Below are 21256 nucleotides of genomic sequence, written 5' to 3' on the forward strand. Positions count from 1 at the left end.
GCCCATATACATGAGGTAAGACACATAAACTGGGCTATAAACTGCCAGTGGTATTTCTATATAAACTGAGCCAGTCAAGACAGTAAGATACATTGCTACAGCCAGAGGAAGAAGCAGTTGCGTACAATCTATAATCATGAGCGCACCCTGGGGTTACGAGACACACAATGGTAAGTGTAACTCTTACTAAAGCTTTCCACCAGAAATGTAGGGGTTTGTAATGTATAGTGGTCTCCAGAATACAGTAGGGTGAGCAGCATTGTCTACTGGTCACTACTACAAGATAGTAGACAACTGGACAGAAGGAGGATCTCTGTATTGTGTATCAGAATTATTTCTGTATTGTAAATTTGTCATTAGAATGACCCCTGTATTGGAATTGGGTCGCTAGCACACACTCTCCATTGAATACTCGTCAGATCAGGCTGTATTGTTTCTGATTAAAAATTTTACATGCATTTCATTACACAAAAATATTGCCCATATTTATTTTTAGAGCAGCAAAGTGTCTTTTCATCATATAAATGTTATATTAACAAAACAGGTTTCCTATTTTATTTGCTTTAGGACCTGAACAGTGGCACAAGCTTTATCCCATTGCCCAGGGGGATCATCAATCTCCAATTGACATCAAAAGCAAGGAAGCAAAGTATGACGAGTCGCTGAAGTCTCTCAGTATAAACTACAACCCATCTTCTATTAAAGCTATCCTCAACGTCGGACATTCATTTCACGTCGTTTCTGAAGACACTGCGGATATCTCAGGTACTCCTGCGCACAGTGAGAAAAAAGGGTAGATTCAATTACAGATGAGCGCTTGTGCTGCTCGCGTAAAGTCTGATTTCTGCTTGCACCACTGTAGGCATCAAGCAGACAATTAAATTGAATATGCGTCAATTTTCCAGGCTGCCGAATATTCAGCGATTTTGGCCAAAGGATTTAAAGGGGCAATTATATTCAATAGACAACATGCTTGTTTTGTATTGGATGTAATTGCTCTTTAAATCCACCAACCGAAACCGCTAAAACCCAAAGGTGTAAATGTAAAAGGTTGGGAGATGCCGGAGGTTCCCGGACTTCGGCTGAGAATGTCCGTATTTTTAAAGCGCCAATCATTTACAAGGAAAAAACAACCTAGCTTTGGTTGTAAATTATTGCCGCTTTAAAAATATGGGCATTCTCAGCCAAAGTCCAGCACCTCCAGTAATGTGCACCCTATTTAATTTACCCCACAGTATTTGAAAAGTGCTGCATTGTAAATTTAGCCCAAACAAGGCAGATAAATTAAATGCAGACATGAAAACATGTGGGTCACATGAGTCCTTACATTGTCTTTGAAAGCGGGCATAGCTTAAACAAGATAAACATGTGTGGCTGGGAATGTAGCTTGGGACAGCAGTGATACCTTTAATGCACTAATATGATATAGGTTGGAGCAGGAACATTTTAAGAAAGGAGAGGGCCTATGTGCAGGCTCCATGCGGGTCCCCTCTGGCAGTGCAGCAGACTCTGGCTTTGCGAAAGAGTCTACAGCGCATGTGCAGGTCTCCGGGAATATGGTGCCCATGCCTTGTTCCTGAGGGACATCTCTCTTGCACATGCAATCTTCAGGAGAATGGCAGCCATGCCATCTTTCCCATGATTTCTGACTGCAGCGCCAGCTGCCGCAGGACTCCAAAGGAGTAAGTATAATTAAACGGGTAACAGGGTGTGCCGTGTGGGCCCCACCTTGCACCCATTATAAATATGCCAATGGGTTGAAATACGGTAATATAGAGATGGGCTTTCAGAGAGTATTTAAAGATTTAAAGGCTGAGGAGCGTCTGATTGAGCGTGCTAGGGAATTCCATAACTGGGTGTCGGCCTTGTAGGAAGTAGTGGGGGGTGGTTACCAGAGACGAGACGAGAGACTGGTGAGAGGTCAAGAGGGAGAGTATTATTCCTTATTACCATTTTAGTGTTGTGGGACTGCGTTTGCTATGCTCCAATCTTCTGTACTGTATGTTGTTTTCAGTGGTAAAAGCAGGCCCATTAAAATCAAGTTACCGTCTGAACCAGTTCCACTTCCACTGGGGACCTTCCAATGACTTTGGGTCAGAACACACTGTGGATGGGAAGGGATACGCATCAGAGGTAACTAATCACTAAGGCTTTATTGTCTCACTCTGTTTAGCATTTTTAGATTATCTTCCTTTATGATTTCCACTCCTGGGCGTAGATTAATTAAAGCTTCTAAAACAGAGAAGTGATGGTGTCGCACATAGAAACCAATCAGATTCTGTCTATTATTTTCTAGAATACAATAGAATGAAATAGAGAAATTATAGAAAGAATCTCATTGGTTTCTATGGGCAACACCATCACTCAGGGCTGCCATCAGAAATTGTGGGGCCTGGGACTGCCAGAATAGGCAGCCCCCGCCCCCACACCTCACCTCACCTTACTTTCTCTCCCCCTGCAGTCCACAAAACTTACCATTCTAAGGGGGACATTTACTAAGCAGTGATCAGAGCAGAGAAGTGAGCCAGTGGAGAAGTGCCCATGGCAACCAATGAGCACTGAAGTAACATCTAAAATTTGCATATTATAAAATTATACAGAGCAGCTGATTGGTTGATGGAGCAACTTCTCCACTGGCTCACTTCTCGGCTCTTATCACTGCTTAGTAAATGTCTCCCTAAGTGCCAGTTACCAGTCCCAGGAGAAGGCCACAGGACTTCATGTGGTGTCCGACTCCCTAGGCACAACTGTGGTGTCCGGGACCACAGCAGCAGCACAAGGAAGGAGTCTGGAGGAGGCAGCCACAGATGGACAGCGCTGGGGGTATTAGAACCGTCCGCAAGCCAATCAGAGCTCGCAGACTAGTATCTAATCAGTGGCTCCTGCGGATGGATACAAATTCAAAATGCCACGGCAGCCTGTGGTGCACTCAAACCCACAATGCTGCCATGCAGGCCCCCTCACGGTACAGGCTTGGGACTGGAGTCCCCGTGATGGCAGCCCTGCCACTGCTTGTCTGTTTCTGAAGCTTTAGTAAATCTACCCCTTGCTGTTTGGGCCTCATTTGCTTATGATCCAACATTTATACAGCATAACAATGAAATACAAATCTCACCACTGCCCAGGGTTTCCCTGTAACTCACTCACACCCTACCCACCGCACAGAGCAGGGACTGTGGTACTTTCCAGCATCACATTTTCCAGTGATGTCTTGAAACGTTAACTGCAAAACTTAACCTTTTATGCTCATAACTTCAATGATGGAAAGTCCCCTTGTACATTATACAATATTGACTCTGTATTGGTCACCTTGATTAAAATCACTTCTATAAAACAGACCTAAGTGAAATGAAAAATAAGCGGTATATCATTTTGGTAAAGGAACTATAGTGAAACATTTTTTTCTTATGTCCTTAATTCACGTGTCAGGTATTTGTTAGAACCCTCGGCTTATATAGTGGTCAGCAAGAAGACAGCGAATCACAAGAGAACGTGTCATAAAGCATACTTGGCCTGATTCAGACATGTAGGCTAATGCCACTGCAGCTGCAAATGTGTACGCAGCAGCTGTGCGTAAATATGCAAATATCATTGCCACTTGGATTTGTACTGAAACGCCCACTGGCGTCCCATCTCTGAATAAGGCCCACCGTGCTGTATTTTAACACCAAGGAGCAGATGTAGAGTTGGTCACAAAATGGGTGTAAATTACTGGAACAAAATAGTTTGCAAAAACAGATCAATACCGCCCATCTGCAGAGCTGTATAATTCTTGTGATGCATCAGCAGCATATGTAGTAAGTTTGTGCCAAGTTGTAACCATCAACGAGTAAGACACGTCTCCTATTAGGCGTACATGTGTGTTTCTGCAGATCTGCATCAGCTGCATTGTGGGTAGACAATATACTAACTCTAAGGGGTTATTTGTGAAGCGTCAGGTTGTAAAACTCGGTGCTTCTGACTGCATTTATGCACCAAATTTGTACTTTTACTAACAAGATATTGCTAGTAAAAGCAATGTCCTTTTAAATTTTGGGCACAAACCCAATCAGAAGTAGTGATGAGCGGATTCGGTTTTACTCGGTTTTACTCGGTTCTCAAAACCGAATCTTATTGGCTATCCAAAACACGTGACATCAGTGAGCCAATAAGATTCGGTTTTGAGAACCGAGTAAAACCGAGTAAAACCGAATCCGCTCATCACTAATCAGAAGCACTGGGTTTTAAAACCGACACATTGTAAACAAAGCCCCAAGTGTGCTCCCCCCACTTTACATGTCCCAGGGTAAGGAGTCAGAAGTACTAATACAGACAAATCTGCATTGGCACAAACAGGTATATAGTAGAGATGAGCGGGTTCGGTTTCTCTGAATCCGAACCCGCCCGAACTTCATGGTTTTTTTCACGGGTCCGAGCAGACTCGGATCCTCCCGCCTTGCTCGGTTAACCCGAGCGCGCCCGAACGTCATCATGATGCTGTCGGATTCTCGCGAGACTCGGATTCTATATAAGGAGCCGCGCGTCGCCGCCATTTTCACACGTGCATTGAGATTGATAGAGAGAGGACGTGGCTGGCGTCCTCTCCATTTAGATTAGAAGAGAGAGAGAGAGAGATTGACCTGATTTACTGGAGCTTAGGAGTACTGTAGAAGTGTAGAGAGTGCAGAGTTTACTAGTGACTGACCACAGTGACCACCAGACAGTGCAGTTTTATTTAATATATCCGTTCTCTGCCTGAAAAAAACGATACACACAGTGACTCAGTCACATACCATATCTGTGTGCACTGCTCAGCCCAGTGTGCTGCATCATCTATGTATATATATCTGACTGTGCTCAGCTCACACAGCTTATAATTGTGGGGGAGACTGGGGAGCACTGCAGTGCCAGTTATAGGTTATAGCAGGAGCCAGGAGTACATATTATATTAAAATTAAACAGTGCACACTTTTGCTGCAGGAGTGCCACTGCCAGTGTGACTGACCAGTGACCTGACCACACTGACCACCAGTATAGTTAGTAGTATACTATATTGTGATTGCCTGAAAAAGTTAAACACTCATCGTGTGACTTCACTTGTGTGGTGTTTTTTTTTTTATTCTATAAAAAACTAATTCTGCTGACAGACAGTGTCCAGCAGGTCCGTCATTATATAATATATACCTGTCCGGCTGCAGTAGTGATATATATATATATTTTATATCATTATTTATCATCCAGTCGCAGCAGACACAGTACGGTAGTTCACGGCTGTAGCTACCTCTGTGTCGGCACTCGGCAGTCCATCCATAATTGTATACCACCTACCCGTGGTTTTTTTTTCTTTCTTCTTTATACATACATACTACTACATCTCTTTATCAACCAGTCTATATTAGCAGCAGACACAGTACAGTACGGTAGTCCACGGCTGTAGCTACCTCTGTGTCGGCACTCGGCAGTCCGTCCATAATTGTATACCACCTACCCGTGGTTTTTTTTTCTTTCTTCTTTATACATACATACTACTACATCTCTTTATCAACCAGTCTATATTAGCAGCAGACACAGTACAGTACGGTAGTTCACGGCTGTAGCTACCTCTGTGTCGGCACTCGGCAGTCCGTCCATAATTGTATACCACCTACCCGTGGGTTTTTTTTCTTTCTTCTTTATACATACATACTACTACATCTCTTTATCAACCAGTCTATATTAGCAGCAGACACAGTACAGTACGGTAGTCCACGGCTGTAGCTACCTCTGTGTCGGCACTCGGCAGTCCGTCCATAATTGTATACCACCTACCCGTGGTTTTTTTTTCTTTCTTCTTTATACATACATACTACTACATCTCTTTATCAACCAGTCTATATTAGCAGCAGACACAGTACAGTACGGTAGTTCACGGCTGTAGCTACCTCTGTGTCGGCACTCGGCAGTCCGTCCATAATTGTATACCACCTACCCGAGGTTTTTTTTTCTTTCTTCTTTATACATACATACTACTACATCTCTTTATCAACCAGTCTATATTAGCAGCAGACACAGTACAGTACGGTAGTCCACGGCTGTAGCTACCTCTGTGTCGGCACTTGGAAGTCCGTCCATAATTGTATACCACCTACCCGTGGGTTTTTTTTCTTTCTTCTTTATACATACATACTACTACATCTCTTTATCAACCAGTCTATATTAGCAGCAGACACAGTACAGTACGGTAGTTCACGGCTGTAGCTACCTCTGTGTCGGCACTCGGCAGTCCGTCCATAATTGTATACCACCTACCCGTGGTTTTTTTTTCTTTCTTCTTTATACATACATACTACTACATCTCTTTATCAACCAGTCTATATTAGCAGCAGACACAGTACAGTACGGTAGTTCACGGCTGTAGCTACCTCTGTGTCGGCACTCGGCAGTCCGTCCATAATTGTATACCACCTACCCGTGGTTTTTTTTTCTTTCTTCTTTATACATACATACTACTACATCTCTTTATCAACCAGTCTATATTAGCAGCAGACACAGTACAGTACGGTAGTCCACGGCTGTAGCTACCTCTGTGTCGGCACTCGGCAGTCCGTCCATAATTGTATAACACCTACCCGTGGTTTTTTTTTCTTTCTTCTTTATACATACATACTACTACATCTCTTTATCAACCAGTCTATATTAGCAGCAGACACAGTACAGTACGGTAGTTCACGGCTGTAGCTACCTCTGTGTCGGCACTCGGCAGTCCGTCCATAATTGTATACCACCTACCCGAGGTTTTTTTTTCTTTCTTCTTTATACATACATACTACTACGTCTCTTTATCAACCAGTCTATATTAGCAGCAGACACAGTACAGTACGGTAGTCCACGGCTGTAGCTACCTCTGTGTCGGCACTCGGCAGTCCGTCCATAATTGTATACCACCTACCCGAGGTTTTTTTTTCTTTCTTCTTTATACATACATACTACTACATCTCTTTATCAACCAGTCTATATTAGCAGCAGACACAGTACAGTACGGTAGTTCACGGCTGTAGCTACCTCTGTGTCGGCACTCGGCAGTCCGTCCATAATTGTATACCACCTACCCGTGGTTTTTTTTTCTTTCTTCTTTATACATACATACTACTACATCTCTTTATCAACCAGTCTATATTAGCAGCAGACACAGTACAGTACGGTAGTCCACGGCTGTAGCTACCTCTGTGTCGGCACTCGGCAGTCCGTCCATAATTGTATACTAGTATCCATCCATCTCCATTGTTTACCTGAGGTGCCTTTTAGTTGTGCCTATTAAAATATGGAGAACAAAAATGTTGAGGTTCCAAAATTAGGGAAAGATCAAGATCCACTTCCACCTCGTGCTGAAGCTGCTGCCACTAGTCATGGCCGAGACGATGAAATGCCAGCAACGTCGTCTGCCAAGGCCGATGCCCAATGTCATAGTACAGAGCATGTCAAATCCAAAACACCAAATATCAGTAAAAAAAGGACTCCAAAACCTAAAATAAAATTGTCGGAGGAGAAGCGTAAACTTGCCAATATGCCATTTACCACACGGAGTGGCAAGGAACGGCTGAGGCCCTGGCCTATGTTCATGGCTAGTGGTTCAGCTTCACATGAGGATGGAAGCACTCAGCCTCTCGCTAGAAAAATGAAAAGACTCAAGCTGGCAAAAGCAGTAGCACCGCAAAGAACTGTGCGTTCTTCGAAATCCCAAATCCACAAGGAGAGTCCAATTGTGTCGGTTGCGATGCCTGACCTTCCCAACACTGGACGTGAAGAGCATGCGCCTTCCACCATTTGCACGCCCCCTGCAAGTGCTGGAAGGAGCACCCGCAGTCCAGTTCCTGATAGTCAGATTGAAGATGTCAGTGTTGAAGTACACCAGGATGAGGAGGATATGGGTGTTGCTGGCGCTGGGGAGGAAATTGACCAGGAGGATTCTGATGGTGAGGTGGTTTGTTTAAGTCAGGCACCCGGGGAGACACCTGTTGTCCGTGGGAGGAATATGGCCGTTGACATGCCTGGTGAAAATACCAAAAAAATCAGCTCTTCGGTGTGGAGGTATTTCAACAGAAATGCGGACAACAGGTGTCAAGCCGTGTGTTCCCTTTGTCAAGCTGTAATAAGTAGGGGTAAGGACGTTAACCACCTCGGAACATCCTCCCTTATACGTCACCTGCAGCGCATTCATAATAAGTCAGTGACAAGTTCAAAAACTTTGGGTGACAGCGGAAGCAGTCCACTGACCAGTAAATCCCTTCCTCTTGTAACCAAGCTCACGCAAACCACCCCACCAACTCCCTCAGTGTCAATTTCCTCCTTCCCCAGGAATGCCAATAGTCCTGCAGGCCATGTCACTGGCAATTCTGATGATTCCTCTCCTGCCTGGGATTCCTCCGATGCATCCTTGCGTGTAACGCCTACTGATGCTGGCGCTGCTGTTGTTGCTGCTGGGAGTCGATGGTCATCCCAGAGGGGAAGTCGTAAGACCACTTTTACTACTTCCACCAAGCAATTGACTGTCCAACAGTCCTTTGCGAGGAAGATTAAATATCACAGCAGTCATCCTACTGCAAAGCGGATAACTGAGGCCTTGGCATCCTGGGTGGTGAGAAACGTGGTTCCGGTATCCATCATTACTGCAGAGCCAACTAGAGACTTGTTGGAGGTACTGTGTCCCCGGTACCAAATACCATCTAGGTTCCATTTCTCTAGGCAGGCGATACCGAAAATGTACACAGACCTCAGAAAAAGAGTCACCAGTGTCCTAAAAAATGCAGCTGTACCCAATGTCCACTTAACCACGGACATGTGGACAAGTGGAGCAGGGCAGGGTCAGGACTATATGACTGTGACAGCCCACTGGGTAGATGTATGGACTCCCGCCGCAAGAACAGCAGCGGCGGCACCAGTAGCAGCATCTCGCAAACGCCAACTCTTTCCTAGGCAGGCTACGCTTTGTATCACCGCTTTCCAGAATACGCACACAGCTGAAAACCTCTTACGGCAACTGAGGAAGATCATCGCGGAATGGCTAACCCCAATTGGACTCTCCTGTGGATTTGTGGCATCGGACAACGCCAGCAATATTGTGTGTGCATTAAATATGGGCAAATTCCAGCACGTCCCATGTTTTGCACATACCTTGAATTTGGTGGTGCAGAATTATTTAAAAAACGACAGGGGCGTGCAAGAGATGCTGTCGGTGGCCAGAAGAATTGCGGGACACTTTCGGCGTACAGGCACCACGTACAGAAGACTGGAGCACCACCAAAAACTACTGAACCTGCCCTGCCATCATCTGAAGCAAGAAGTGGTAACGAGGTGGAATTCAACCCTCTATATGCTTCAGAGGTTGGAGGAGCAGCAAAAGGCTATTCAAGCCTATACAATTGAGCACGATATAGGAGGTGGAATGCACCTGTCTCAAGCGCAGTGGAGAATGATTTCAACGTTGTGCAAGGTTCTGCTGCCCTTTGAACTTGCCACACGTGAAGTCAGTTCAGACACTGCCAGCCTGAGTCAGGTCATTCCCCTCATCAGGCTTTTGCAGAAGAAGCTGGAGACATTGAAGGAGGAGCTAACACGGAGCGATTCCGCTAGGCATGTGGGACTTGTGGATGGAGCCCTTAATTCGCTTAACAAGGATTCACGGGTGGTCAATCTGTTGAAATCAGAGCACTACATTTTGGCCACCATGCTCGATCCTAGATTTAAAGCCTACCTTGGATCTCTCTTTCCGGCAGACACAAGTCTGCTGGGGTTGAAAGACCTGCTGGTGAGAAAATTGTCAAGTCAAGCGGAACGCGACCTGTCAACATCTCCTCCTTCACATTCTCCCGCAACTGGGGGTGCGAGGAAAAGGCTCAGAATTCCGAGCCCACCCGCTGGCGGTGATGCAGGGCAGTCTGGAGCGACTGCTGATGCTGACATCTGGTCCGGACTGAAGGACCTGACAACGATTACGGACATGTCGTCTACTGTCACTGCATATGATTCTCTCCCCATTGAAAGAATGGTGGAGGATTATATGAGTGACCGCATCCAAGTAGGCACGTCACACAGTCCATACTTATACTGGCAGGAAAAAGAGGCAATTTGGAGGCCCTTGCACAAACTGGCTTTATTCTACCTAAGTTGCCCTCCCACAAGTGTGTACTCCGAAAGAGTGTTTAGTGCCGCCGCTCACCTTGTCAGCAATCGGCGTACGAGGTTACATCCAGAAAATGTAGAGAAGATGATGTTCATTAAAATGAATTATAATCAATTCCTCCGCGGAGACATTGACCAGCAGCAATTGCCTCCACAAAGTACACAGGGAGCTGAGATGGTGGATTCCAGTGGGGACGAATTGATAATCTGTGAGGAGGGGGATGTACACGGTGATATATCGGAGGATGATGATGAGGTGGACATCTTGCCTCTGTAGAGCCAGTTTGTGCAAGGAGAGATTAATTGCTTCTTTTTTGGGGGGGGTCCAAACCAACCCGTCATATCAGTCACAGTCGTGTGGCAGACCCTGTCACTGAAATGATGGGTTGGTTAAAGTGTGCATGTCCTGTTTTGTTTATACAACATAAGGGTGGGTGGGAGGGCCCAAGGACAATTCCATCTTGCACCTCTTTTTTCTTTTATTTTTCTTTGCGTCATGTGCTGTTTGGGGAGGGTTTTTTGGAAGGGACATCCTGCGTGACACTGCAGTGCCACTCCTAAATGGGCCCGGTGTTTGTGTCGGCCACTAGGGTCGCTTATCTTACTCACACAGTCAGCTACCTCATTGCGCCTCTTTTTTTCTTTGCGTCATGTGCTGTTTGGGGAGGGTTTTTTGGAAGGGCCATCCTGCGTGACACTGCAGTGCCACTCCTAGATGGGCCCGGTGTTTGTGTCGGCCACTAGGGTCGCTAATCTTACTCACACAGCTACCTCATTGCGCCTCTTTTTTTCTTTGCGTCATGTGCTGTTTGGGGAGGGTTTTTTGGAAGGGACATCCTGCGTGACACTGCAGTGCCACTACTAAATGGGCCCGGTGTTTGTGTCGGCCACTACGGTCGCTAATCTTACTCACACAGCTACCTCATTGCGCCTCTTTTTTTCTTTGCGTCATGTGCTGTTTGGGGAGGGTTTTTTGGAAGGGACATCCTGCGTGACACTGCAGTGCCACTCCTAGATGGGCCCGGTGTTTGTGTCGGCCACTAGGGTCGCTAATCTTACTCACACAGCTACCTCATTGCGCCTCTTTTTTTCTTTGCGTCATGTGCTGTTTGGGGAGGGTTTTTTGGAAGGGACATCCTGCGTGACACTGCAGTGCCACTCCTAAATGGGCCCGGTGTTTGTGTCGGCCACTACGGTCGCTAATCTTACTCACACAGCTACCTCATTGCGCCTCTTTTTTTCTTTGCGTCATGTGCTGTTTGGGGAGGGTTTTTTGGAAGGGACATCCTACGTGACACTGCAGTGCCACTCCTAGATGGGCCCGGTGTTTGTGTCGGCCACTAGGGTCGCTAATCTTACTCACACAGCTACCTCATTGCGCCTCTTTTTTTCTTTGCGTCATGTGCTGTTTTGGGAGGGTTTTTTGGAAGGGACATCCTGCGTGACACTGCAGTGCCACTCCTAAATGGGCCCGGTGTTTGTGTCGGCCACTACGGTCGCTAATCTTACTCACACAGCTACCTCATTGCGCCTCTTTTTTTCTTTGCGTCATGTGCTGTTTGGGGAGGGTTTTTTGGAAGGGACATCCTGCGTGACACTGCAGTGCCACTCCAAGATGGGCCCGGTGTTTGTGTCGGCCACTAGGGTCGCTTATCTTACTCACACAGTCAGCTACCTCATTGCGCCTCTTTTTTTCTTTGCGTCATGTGCTGTTTGGGGAGGGTTTTTTGGAAGGGCCATCCTGCGTGACACTGCAGTGCCACTCCTAGATGGGCCCGGTGTTTGTGTCGGCCACTACGGTCGCTAATCTTACTCACACAGCTACCTCATTGCGCCTCTTTTTTTCTTTGCGTCATGTGCTGTTTGGGGAGGGTTTTTTGGAAGGGACATCCTGCGTGACACTGCAGTGCCACTCCTAGATGGGCCCGGTGTTTGTGTCGGCCACTAGGGTCGCTTATCTTACTCACACAGTCAGCTACCTCATTGCGCCTCTTTTTTTCTTTGCGTCATGTGCTGTTTGGGGAGGGTTTTTTGGAAGGGCCATCCTGCGTGACACTGCAGTGCCACTCCTAGATGGGCCCGGTGTTTGTGTCGGCCACTACGGTCGCTAATCTTACTCACACAGCTACCTCATTGCGCCTCTTTTTTTCTTTGCGTCATGTGCTGTTTGGGGAGGGTTTTTTGGAAGGGACATCCTGCGTGACACTGCAGTGCCACTCCTAGATGGGCCCGGTGTTTGTGTCGGCCACTAGGGTCGCTAATCTTACTCACACAGCTACCTCATTGCGCCTCTTTTTTTCTTTGCATCATGTGCTGTTTGGGGAGGGTTTTTTGGAAGGGACATCCTGCGTGACACTGCAGTGCCACTCCTAAATGGGCCCGGTGTTTGTGTCGGCCACTAGGGTCGCTAATCTTACTCACACAGCTACCTCATTGCGCCTCTTTTTTTCTTTGCGTCATGTGCTGTTTGGGGAGGGTTTTTTGGAAGGGACATCCTGCGTGACACTGCAGTGCCACTCCTAGATGGGCCAGGTGTTTGTGTCGGCCACTAGGGTCGCTTAGCTTAGTCATCCAGCGACCTCGGTGCAAATTTTAGGACTAAAAATAATATTGTGAGGTGTGAGGTATTCAGAATAGACTGAAAATGAGTGGAAATTATGGTTTTTGAGGTTAATAATAATATGGGATCAAAATGACCCCCAAATTCTATGATTTAAGCTGTTTTTTAGGGTTTTTTGAAAAAAACACCCGAATCCAAAACACACCCGAATCCGACAAAAAAAATTCGGTGAGGTTTTGCCAAAACGCGGTCGAACCCAAAACACGGCCGCGGAACCGAACCCAAAACCAAAACACAAAACCCGAAAAATTTCAGGCGCTCATCACTAGTATATAGTATGTGTTCTCTTTGTACGTATGGGTAAAGAAAATATGCACAATTTGCACTCAACTTAACATCAAGCCCTTATTTACTAAGCTAAGAACTTTAAGATAAGAATATTCTTGTTTTTATCCACTATGTATATTTTGCAGTATACCTATTATACTTTTAATATAAAAATATTAGCAAACTCAATACATAAAATTATACTGAAAACTCTGATTTATATTGAAAGTATGTTTCTACCTAGAATAGCAGTTCCCTAGCGAGTCTTTATAAACAGCATAAGTATAAATACCCAAAGTTCTGCCGTGGTCTGGAATCATTTATGGGTGTGTAAATATTTAAAAATCGTTTAATATAATGCAATAACAATGTGTGATCTGTAACTCGTTCTTTGGAGCTGAAACAGATCTTACTGGAAAATGTTGTTTCATTTGAGGTCTATAAATAAATAGCAATAGTAAAAATATTAAAACACAAAAAGATAACTTACATAGTCTTATACATACGTTTCAGTCACTCCATTACTTATTTCTCAAAGTGTTTTCAAGGTACCAGCAAAATATACTCAGCATTATCTAGGTATGGAGTGTGCATGCGCATCTCACTGCTGCGATCACTTCTGCCTGATTGACAGGCAGTGGTGGCTGCGCGGCGGGAGGGGGCGGGCCAGTGGCGTTAGAGCACTGTTGGTGAGGCTCGGTCCGGACACTGCGGGTGTGTCTGGACGATTGCGGGGGCGGGCCGCAGCGGCTGCATGACATCACACACAGCTGCTGCAACCATGTGGCGGGTAGCCACCTGTCAGCGCAGCTAGGCTGCACAGGTAGGGAGCTACTTGGCGTGTGCGAAAGCATCGTCGCCGTGCACCTGTGCAGGGGGGGGGGGGGCTGATATGCAGGGTGGATGATATAAATTCCACTAACGTTAAAATATGAAAGCTATTGTATATAAAAAGCAGAATCACCTATCACCTACAGTACAACCACTTTGTAGAGCATGAATATGTTTTGCTGAGATTTCTAAGATATTTATGTTTTTAATATAAATATTGCAATACACATCAAAGAATCGATATTGGGGCCCATACATCAGGGAAGAATTGGAGCAATGCCCCCTTCTCCTTATGGAAATCCTTGATTTGCCGATTATTGGCACAAAATTTTCAAGATCGGCGAGTTGGAGATTTTTTTAAATATTCTGTTTTTCCTAATTGCCTCATACCTGTAGATTGCTGATCATCAATGGATAGGCATTTGGGAATCACCTGCAAGATGTATGGCCCCCATTAGTTTTTGTTGTTTGTTTATTTATTTATTTTACTTTTCTCATAGTTGCATCTTGTTCACTGGAACTCTGAGAAATACTCCAGTTTTGCTGAAGCCTCAAAAAATCTGGATGGATGTGCAGTCCTAACTGTTTTTCTAAAGGTTTGTAATAACCAAGACTTAAATATGTCCCGGAATTTTCTAGAGATTTATACCCAAATAGGTGTATAAGCTTCACTGCTCAATCTAAACCATGGACACTAAAAATAGTTGTTATAATAACTTGTTAGGAAAAATGATGCAGGGTTGCACTGAACAGCAAGCTCTCTTTCAGTACTCTTTCATTTCCAGAGTGCACAGTACAGGTACATATGGGCCAAGAAAGCTTCATGCCACACAAGAGTTCTGACTTATTTTTTCCAAAAGGGAATTCCAAGTTAGGACACAACGCTCCTTGTCTCCTTTCTGTGTGGCGTTGTTGTCTCTTTCCTGTTCCTGTATGACACTCCTTGTCTCCTTCCTGTTCCTGTGTGACGCTCCCTGTTGTATCCTTCCTGTTCTTATGTGACGCTCCTTGCTGTCTCCTTTCTGTGTGATGCTCCTTGTCACCTTCCTGTTCCTGTGTGACCCTCCTTGTTGTCTCCTTCCTGTTCCTGTGTAACACTCCTTGCTGTCTCATTTCTGTGTGACGCTCCTTGCTGTCTTCTACCTGTTCCTGTGTAACACTCCATGTTATCTCCTTCCTGTTCCCATGTGATGCTCCTTGTTGACTCCTTCCTGTTCCTGTGTGATGCTCCTTGTTGTTTTCTTCCTGTTCCTGTGTGACGCTCCTTGTTGTCTCCTTTCTGTGTGATGCTCCTTGTCTCCTTCCTGTTCATGTGTGACACTCCTTGTTGTCTCCTTCCTGTTCCTGTGTAACACTCCTTGCTGTCTCATTTCTGTGTGACGCTCCTTGTTGTATCCTTCCTGTTCCTGTGTGATGCTCCTTGTTGTCACCTCTCTGTTCCTCTGTGATGCTCCTTGTTGTCTACTTCCTGTTTCTGTGTGATCCTCCTTGTTGTCTCCTTCTTGTTCCTCTATGACGCTCCTTGTTGTCTACTTCCTGTTTCTGTGTGACGTTCCTTGTTGTCACCTTCCTGTTCCTCTGTGACGCTCCTTGTCTACTTCCTGTTCTGGTGACACCTTGTTGTTGTTCAGTTTGGATGTATTACAGGTAAAGCAAGCTGTTATCTTTTTTTTGTTGTTGTTTTTTTGCTGGTACTGAAAACAGCTGTGTTCTTGTTTTTAAAATTTGTCTATTTTATTCCCACTTAGAACGACCCTAAACCTATAAATGCCTATTTTAGCAGTAACAACATTATAAAGGTTGGAAACCCCTGTACTGAAATCCCACTATATTTTAATCAAAATAGAGTGCTGAAAAACTTAGTTATTATTACTGTACTAATTGTGTTACTTACAGAAGGTTTCGCTAATTGCAGGTTGGCAATGCACACCCAGGACTGCAGAAAGTGGCGGATGCTTTAAGCCTCATTAAAACAAAGGTATTGTAACCATTGTGTTTGCCTATGTTTCTATTACCCTTTAAAATTAGCAAAGATAATTATTTGCATTAAAACAAAGGAATTGTCCACATGCTACTGTTAAAATATACTTCCACCTACAACTGAACTATTCTGTGTAGAGTTCTTACATTTAAACATAAATGCAAAATACCGTATTACTTACTGGCGACCCACCAAATCCAGAAGGTTCCCCTTCAGAGGAGCCTCTCCTTATTCCTGACAGCAGCGTGTTGTTGATGGCCAACATGCTTATGAAAGAAAGCTGCCTCTACAGGGGTGTGGATGGGCTCCTAATGTATGCTGTGATCTGAGAATGCACCCCTAGCCAAGGCAAGCTTTTGTCACACAAGCAGCATGGTTGAAGCAGAAGCAGGGAGAGGCTCCTCTGACCATAGAGAATATTACGGGACCCTTTGGACTGAGTGGATCACCTAAGTAATAATGGAATTCCATCCAATACTCAGTGTCCAGTTTGGGCAGGATCAGCCTTTCGATCATACACTGATAAATGATTGGTAGCTCTGGTTTAAGCCAGCTTTGTGCAAAAATTTGCTAAATGTTATTAACAAAGGTTTTACATGTACTGCTAAAAATATTTAATGACAACATAAAGTAGATTGACTAATGCAATTACTATATTTCAACAATATATCACAATAAAGTCGTAATTATTTTTTTTTTAGGGTAAACAAGCACCTTTTACCAATTTTGATCCAGCAACGCTACTTCCTGCATCAAAAGACTACTGGGCCTATATTGGTTCTTTAACTCACCCTCCACTGCTCGAATGTGTCACCTGGGTTATATTCAGAGATCCAATAAGTGCCAGTCCTGACCAGGTAACAGTATTAAAGAAATGTAAACTAATGAGCAAATGAGCTAACAAAACCTTTATCCATTGTGGCAATCACTGTGACATTAAGTGATTGAGTCCTCATTAATGAAAACCATTGTTTTACACAGAGAAGCTATAGGTAGTCAACCGGCAGCAGCGCCCCGCCATTCAGGATCCTGACCCCTAACCTCCCTAACTCTCCTTTCGCGCAGCCTATCTCTAACCCTCCCTGATGGTGACACCCTAATCTCCCCTTCCCGCAGCCTAAGCCTAACCCTCCCCCACCCCCTTCCCCGCACATGGCTTACCAGTGCGGAGTCCCAGCAGTCCTCGATCGAGATTACGGCATGCAAGATCCCGACACTGGTATTTAAATCCATGTGGCATTCCGAACAGTATCGTGATTCCGGCGTCGGTATTTCGATTGCCGGGATCCCAAACGCCGGGATCCTAACCGAATACCAATGTTACGTGTTGTCAGTACAGCCTTGCAAATAAACTTTAAAGTGAAAATGTTACTTTATGTTTTTATTAAAAACAGGAAGATATACTGTATAGAACAGATAGAAGATAAAGTACAGAATGTTATCACTCTGAATATTTATTTTTCTTAGGGGCCTATTCATAATCAAGGCCTGACTGGCCCACCCTGATAATTAAGTATCCACCTTGTTGTGAGTTGCAGCAGTGGATGCTAAAGTACCAGAGCAAATCAGTATTGCTTTGGCTGCTAGACATGTTCGGATGTAGCCAGGGGCGTTTTAAGAGGGGAGCGGAATGCGTGCAGTCTCCATGAGGGCCCCTTCTCTCTCTGGCAATGAGTAGACTCTGGCTTTATGCACCCATCTTTATTGCGCATGCACAAATCACCGGAAGAATGGACGCGTTGGCCTTTTTCCCAGTGATTTATGTCTGCAACGCCGGCCGCCACATGACTCTAGAGTCCAGAGTGGTAAGTTTAATTACATGGGTGCAGAGTGTGCAGTTGTGGGGCCCCCTTGACCCAAGGACCCATGTGCACTGTATACTCTGCACCCATTATAGATGCGCCTATGGATGCAGCACTTGGCTCTGCAATGCTGGCAGGAAGTGTCTTTAGATGCCTCCTGCGCCATTACCATTTTTTTGCATCTCTGCTGTGTATAAATGCACAGCAGCGATTTACACTCCGTTCGTTTCTGAAATGACACCAATGTGTACAGTATATGATAATGTATTGGAATGTTGCAGTGGACGATTGTTTACTAACATTACACTAAGCTGTAAATATGCACTGGAGCCAAGGGAACCAATCAGCATTTAGATTTCAATGGTCTAGATCAGGCATGTCCAAACTGCGGCCCTCCAGCTGTTGAGAAACTACACATCCCAGCATGCCCTGACACAGCTTTAGCATTCACTGACAGCATAACTGTGTTAGGGCAAGCTGGGATATGTAGTTTCACAACAGCTGGAGGGCCGCAGTTTGGACATGCCTGGTCTAGATCAACTTAGATAACCAAATATATGTTTATTGGCTGCTCTACCCATTCTTCACACGGGAGTTTCTGATTTTCACGGTTGTAAATATAAATGAGTGTTAAAACTTTGGTAAATCTATAGAGCTGTAAATTTGAGACGTCTTAATGTAAGTAAATATTGATCCATGGTTCTTGGAGTTACCCGAGGAGATCCCATATCAGATACTGTAAAAAGTGACCATTTTGGTAGTTTATGAAATTCTGCACACTGGAGGTGCAATCCAAATTTGTATTTGTTTGTCCGTTTGGGCGTTATCGTTCACACAACACAAGACAAGCATTGGTAATGATGTCATTATGTCAACCCCCTGTTCATCCCCTTAGGGGACGTTTATTAAAATTTGAATTACATAGTTTTCCTGTTTTTCCACATGAAGAATACATATGTTCAATTTCAGCTTCCTAACATATCGGGAAGTAAGAGAATTAGTGATGAGTCACTGAGGGCTTTCGTATATATATATATATATATATATATATATATATATATATTATTATGATTTAATGTTGATTTATACATCTGATTATATGAAAATCTGAGGACAAATACGAATAACTCCTATTCAGGAGAAGTGACTTTAAATGTCAGCCTTTACAGTCACTTGGGGTTTATAAAGTCTAGAAATGTGCTGAATGTTACTAATATGATTACGTGTTCCTTCACTTTTTAATCTAACAGAGAAATCTTTATATATAATTTAGGAATTGGCCAACACTTCTGTCATTTTGTTAAGTGGTATAATTTGCTTTATGATAATTAAGATATAGATGAGAACAGTATAACATTTTGAGTAAGAGAACAGACCCCTGCGGTGTTACTAATAGGGGAAGCGTAGGCACAGGAGTGAAGCTTGCTGGAAGGGATCACAGAGGATGGAACTGCCTGTTAGTGAATTAGAGTAACATTTTCAATTCAGTGAGGATCAATTACCTCCTGACAGCTACACATAGCAAAGCACAAAATGTTTTATTTCTGTCCATTATATCAATCCATAGCAGCTGCATTGCTGTGCCTGTATGTGCTCCTGCACTAGGATCCATAGCAGCTGCATTGCTGTGCCTGTATGTGCTCCTGCACTAGGATCAATAGCAGCTGCATTGCTGTGCCTGTATGTGCTCCTGCACTAGGATCCATAGCAGCTGCATTGCTGTGCCTGTATGTGCTCCTGCACTAGGATCAATAGCAGCTGCATTGCTGTGCCTGTATGTGCTCCTGCACTAGGATCCATAGCAGCTGCATTGCTGTGCCTGTATGTGCTCCTGCACTAGGATCAATAGCAGCTGCATTGCTGTGCCTGTATGTGCTCCTGCACTAGGATCCATAGCAGCTGCATTGCTGTGCCTGTATGTGCTCCTGCACTAGGATCCATAGCAGCTGCATTGCTGTGCCTGTATGTGCTCCTGCACTAGGATCCATAGCAGCTGCATTGCTGTGCCTGTATGTGCTCCTGCACTAGGATCCATAGCAGCTGCATTGCTGTGCCTGTATGTGCTCCTGCACTAGGATCAATCAGTAGCAGCTGCATTGCTGTGCCTGTATGTGCTCCTGCACTAGGATCCATAGCAGCTGCATTGCTGTGCCTGTATGTGCTCCTGCACTAGGATCAATCAGTAGCAGCTGCATTGCTGTGCCTGTATGTGCTCCTGCACTAGGATCCATAGCAGCTGCATTGCTGTGCCTGTATGTGCTCCTGCACTAGGATTTTACTTGTAAGGTTACAAATATTGCACAGGTTAATAGGATTACTTTTAATTGTGCGTGACTGAGGGTGTCCCCAAAGTATACTGACCAATGCACTAGTCAAGGTGTAAATATACATTATGGGGTATACAGTATGTATAATGATTGGGTTTGAGACATGATTGTAATTCTTTATTGCTGCTATTCACATTAATAAGAAATAAAGTACCTACCGATGTATGTGCAGTGACGGTGGCTCAGAAAGGTGCCCATCCCTGTGGTGTGTTCATAGTGAAGTCACAACATCAGCAGTCTCTTCACTCCTTTATCGGGACTCCTGCTGATGTGTGGTGTATTGACCTTGCATGTGCGGCAGCCATTGCTACAGCAGCTAATGTCATCTTCAAATGAAGTTAGCTATTGGTAAATCTACAATGGAGAGATAATATTTGTGGGTATCCGTGAACAATGTGTGTTTTTTTAGGCGATGTGCCACAAATATTGAATGATTGGTTGCTATGGGCAACTTCTCCACTGGTCCACTCCACTCTTTTTCCCTTCTTGATGCATCAACCCCTAGGTATGCAGTGCAGTCCTTGTCTGACCACGCTAATGGTGAACCAGTGCATCTTGCTATGTGTGGAAGTGACAGATGTTTACGGATTAGCCATATATGTAGCTTTGTGTATGTGTACGGCCATTTCTGACAGGTCTCCATACGCTCAGAGGTTGTACAGTGAGGTTGGGTTGCTCTGTGTAAAGGCACATTTAAGGAGTTAACTTTGAAGGGTAAAGACAGCGGACATTTCTACAAAGAAAATGTGAGGTTGCTGAAAATGGAAATTCTGAATCTACAGATGGGTCCATGTTTCTCTTGACCTTTAATAGGATTAACTGAGACTGGGCAGTCAGACTTAATCCCCTGCTGTAATGATTTAATCCCCTACTGTATTGTTCTCTGTATTGTATTGCAGCTGAGAACAATAGATGAAGGGTTTATGTTAATAAACCATGTTGTGCCTGCAAACTAGTCAAGATAACCGTGGACCCATCTGTATACAGTATCCAGCACAAAATCAGTTTTCTGTAGGACATCCCTAAGACTATGATCATGTGATAATAATGTCATCTAATTTGTTCCATAGCTCAACCAATTCCGCAGCCTCCTTTCCTCTGCTGATGGGGAAAAAGAATGTCCAATCCTTACCAATCACCGTCCAACGCAACCTCTGAAGGGCAGACAAGTCCGAGCTTCCTTCTCATAAATCATGGTGCAACCAAAATCATAGAATTTATTCTGTTAAGTAAATCGTACAGCTGTTTTATTACTTACAGTATGTTTGCTTTGTGGAATTAAACCAATAAA

The 21256-nt window shown here is 44.6% G+C and overlaps 1 protein-coding gene across 2 annotated transcripts; it reads left to right on the plus strand.

Annotated features, from left to right (window-relative positions):
* Nucleotides 1–136: 136 nt before the first annotated feature.
* Nucleotides 137–21199, plus strand: LOC134929390 (carbonic anhydrase 1-like). Of its 2 annotated transcripts, XM_063925041.1 has the most exons (7): nt 137–170; nt 568–765; nt 2015–2133; nt 14356–14451; nt 15771–15833; nt 16538–16693; nt 21036–21199. In XM_063925041.1, exons 1-7 carry the CDS (start codon nt 137–139, stop codon nt 21153–21155), a joined length of 786 nt encoding a protein of 261 aa, XP_063781111.1. In that variant the 3' UTR covers nt 21156–21199. The 2 variants fall into 2 exon arrangements, with proteins under 2 accessions (XP_063781111.1, XP_063781112.1); XM_063925042.1 differs by lacking the exon at nt 568–765.
* Nucleotides 21200–21256: the final 57 nt, after the last annotated feature.

This window comes from Pseudophryne corroboree, chromosome 5, assembly GCF_028390025.1.
Source record: "Pseudophryne corroboree isolate aPseCor3 chromosome 5, aPseCor3.hap2, whole genome shotgun sequence".
In the NCBI taxonomy this organism is placed as follows: domain Eukaryota; kingdom Metazoa; phylum Chordata; class Amphibia; order Anura; family Myobatrachidae; genus Pseudophryne; species Pseudophryne corroboree.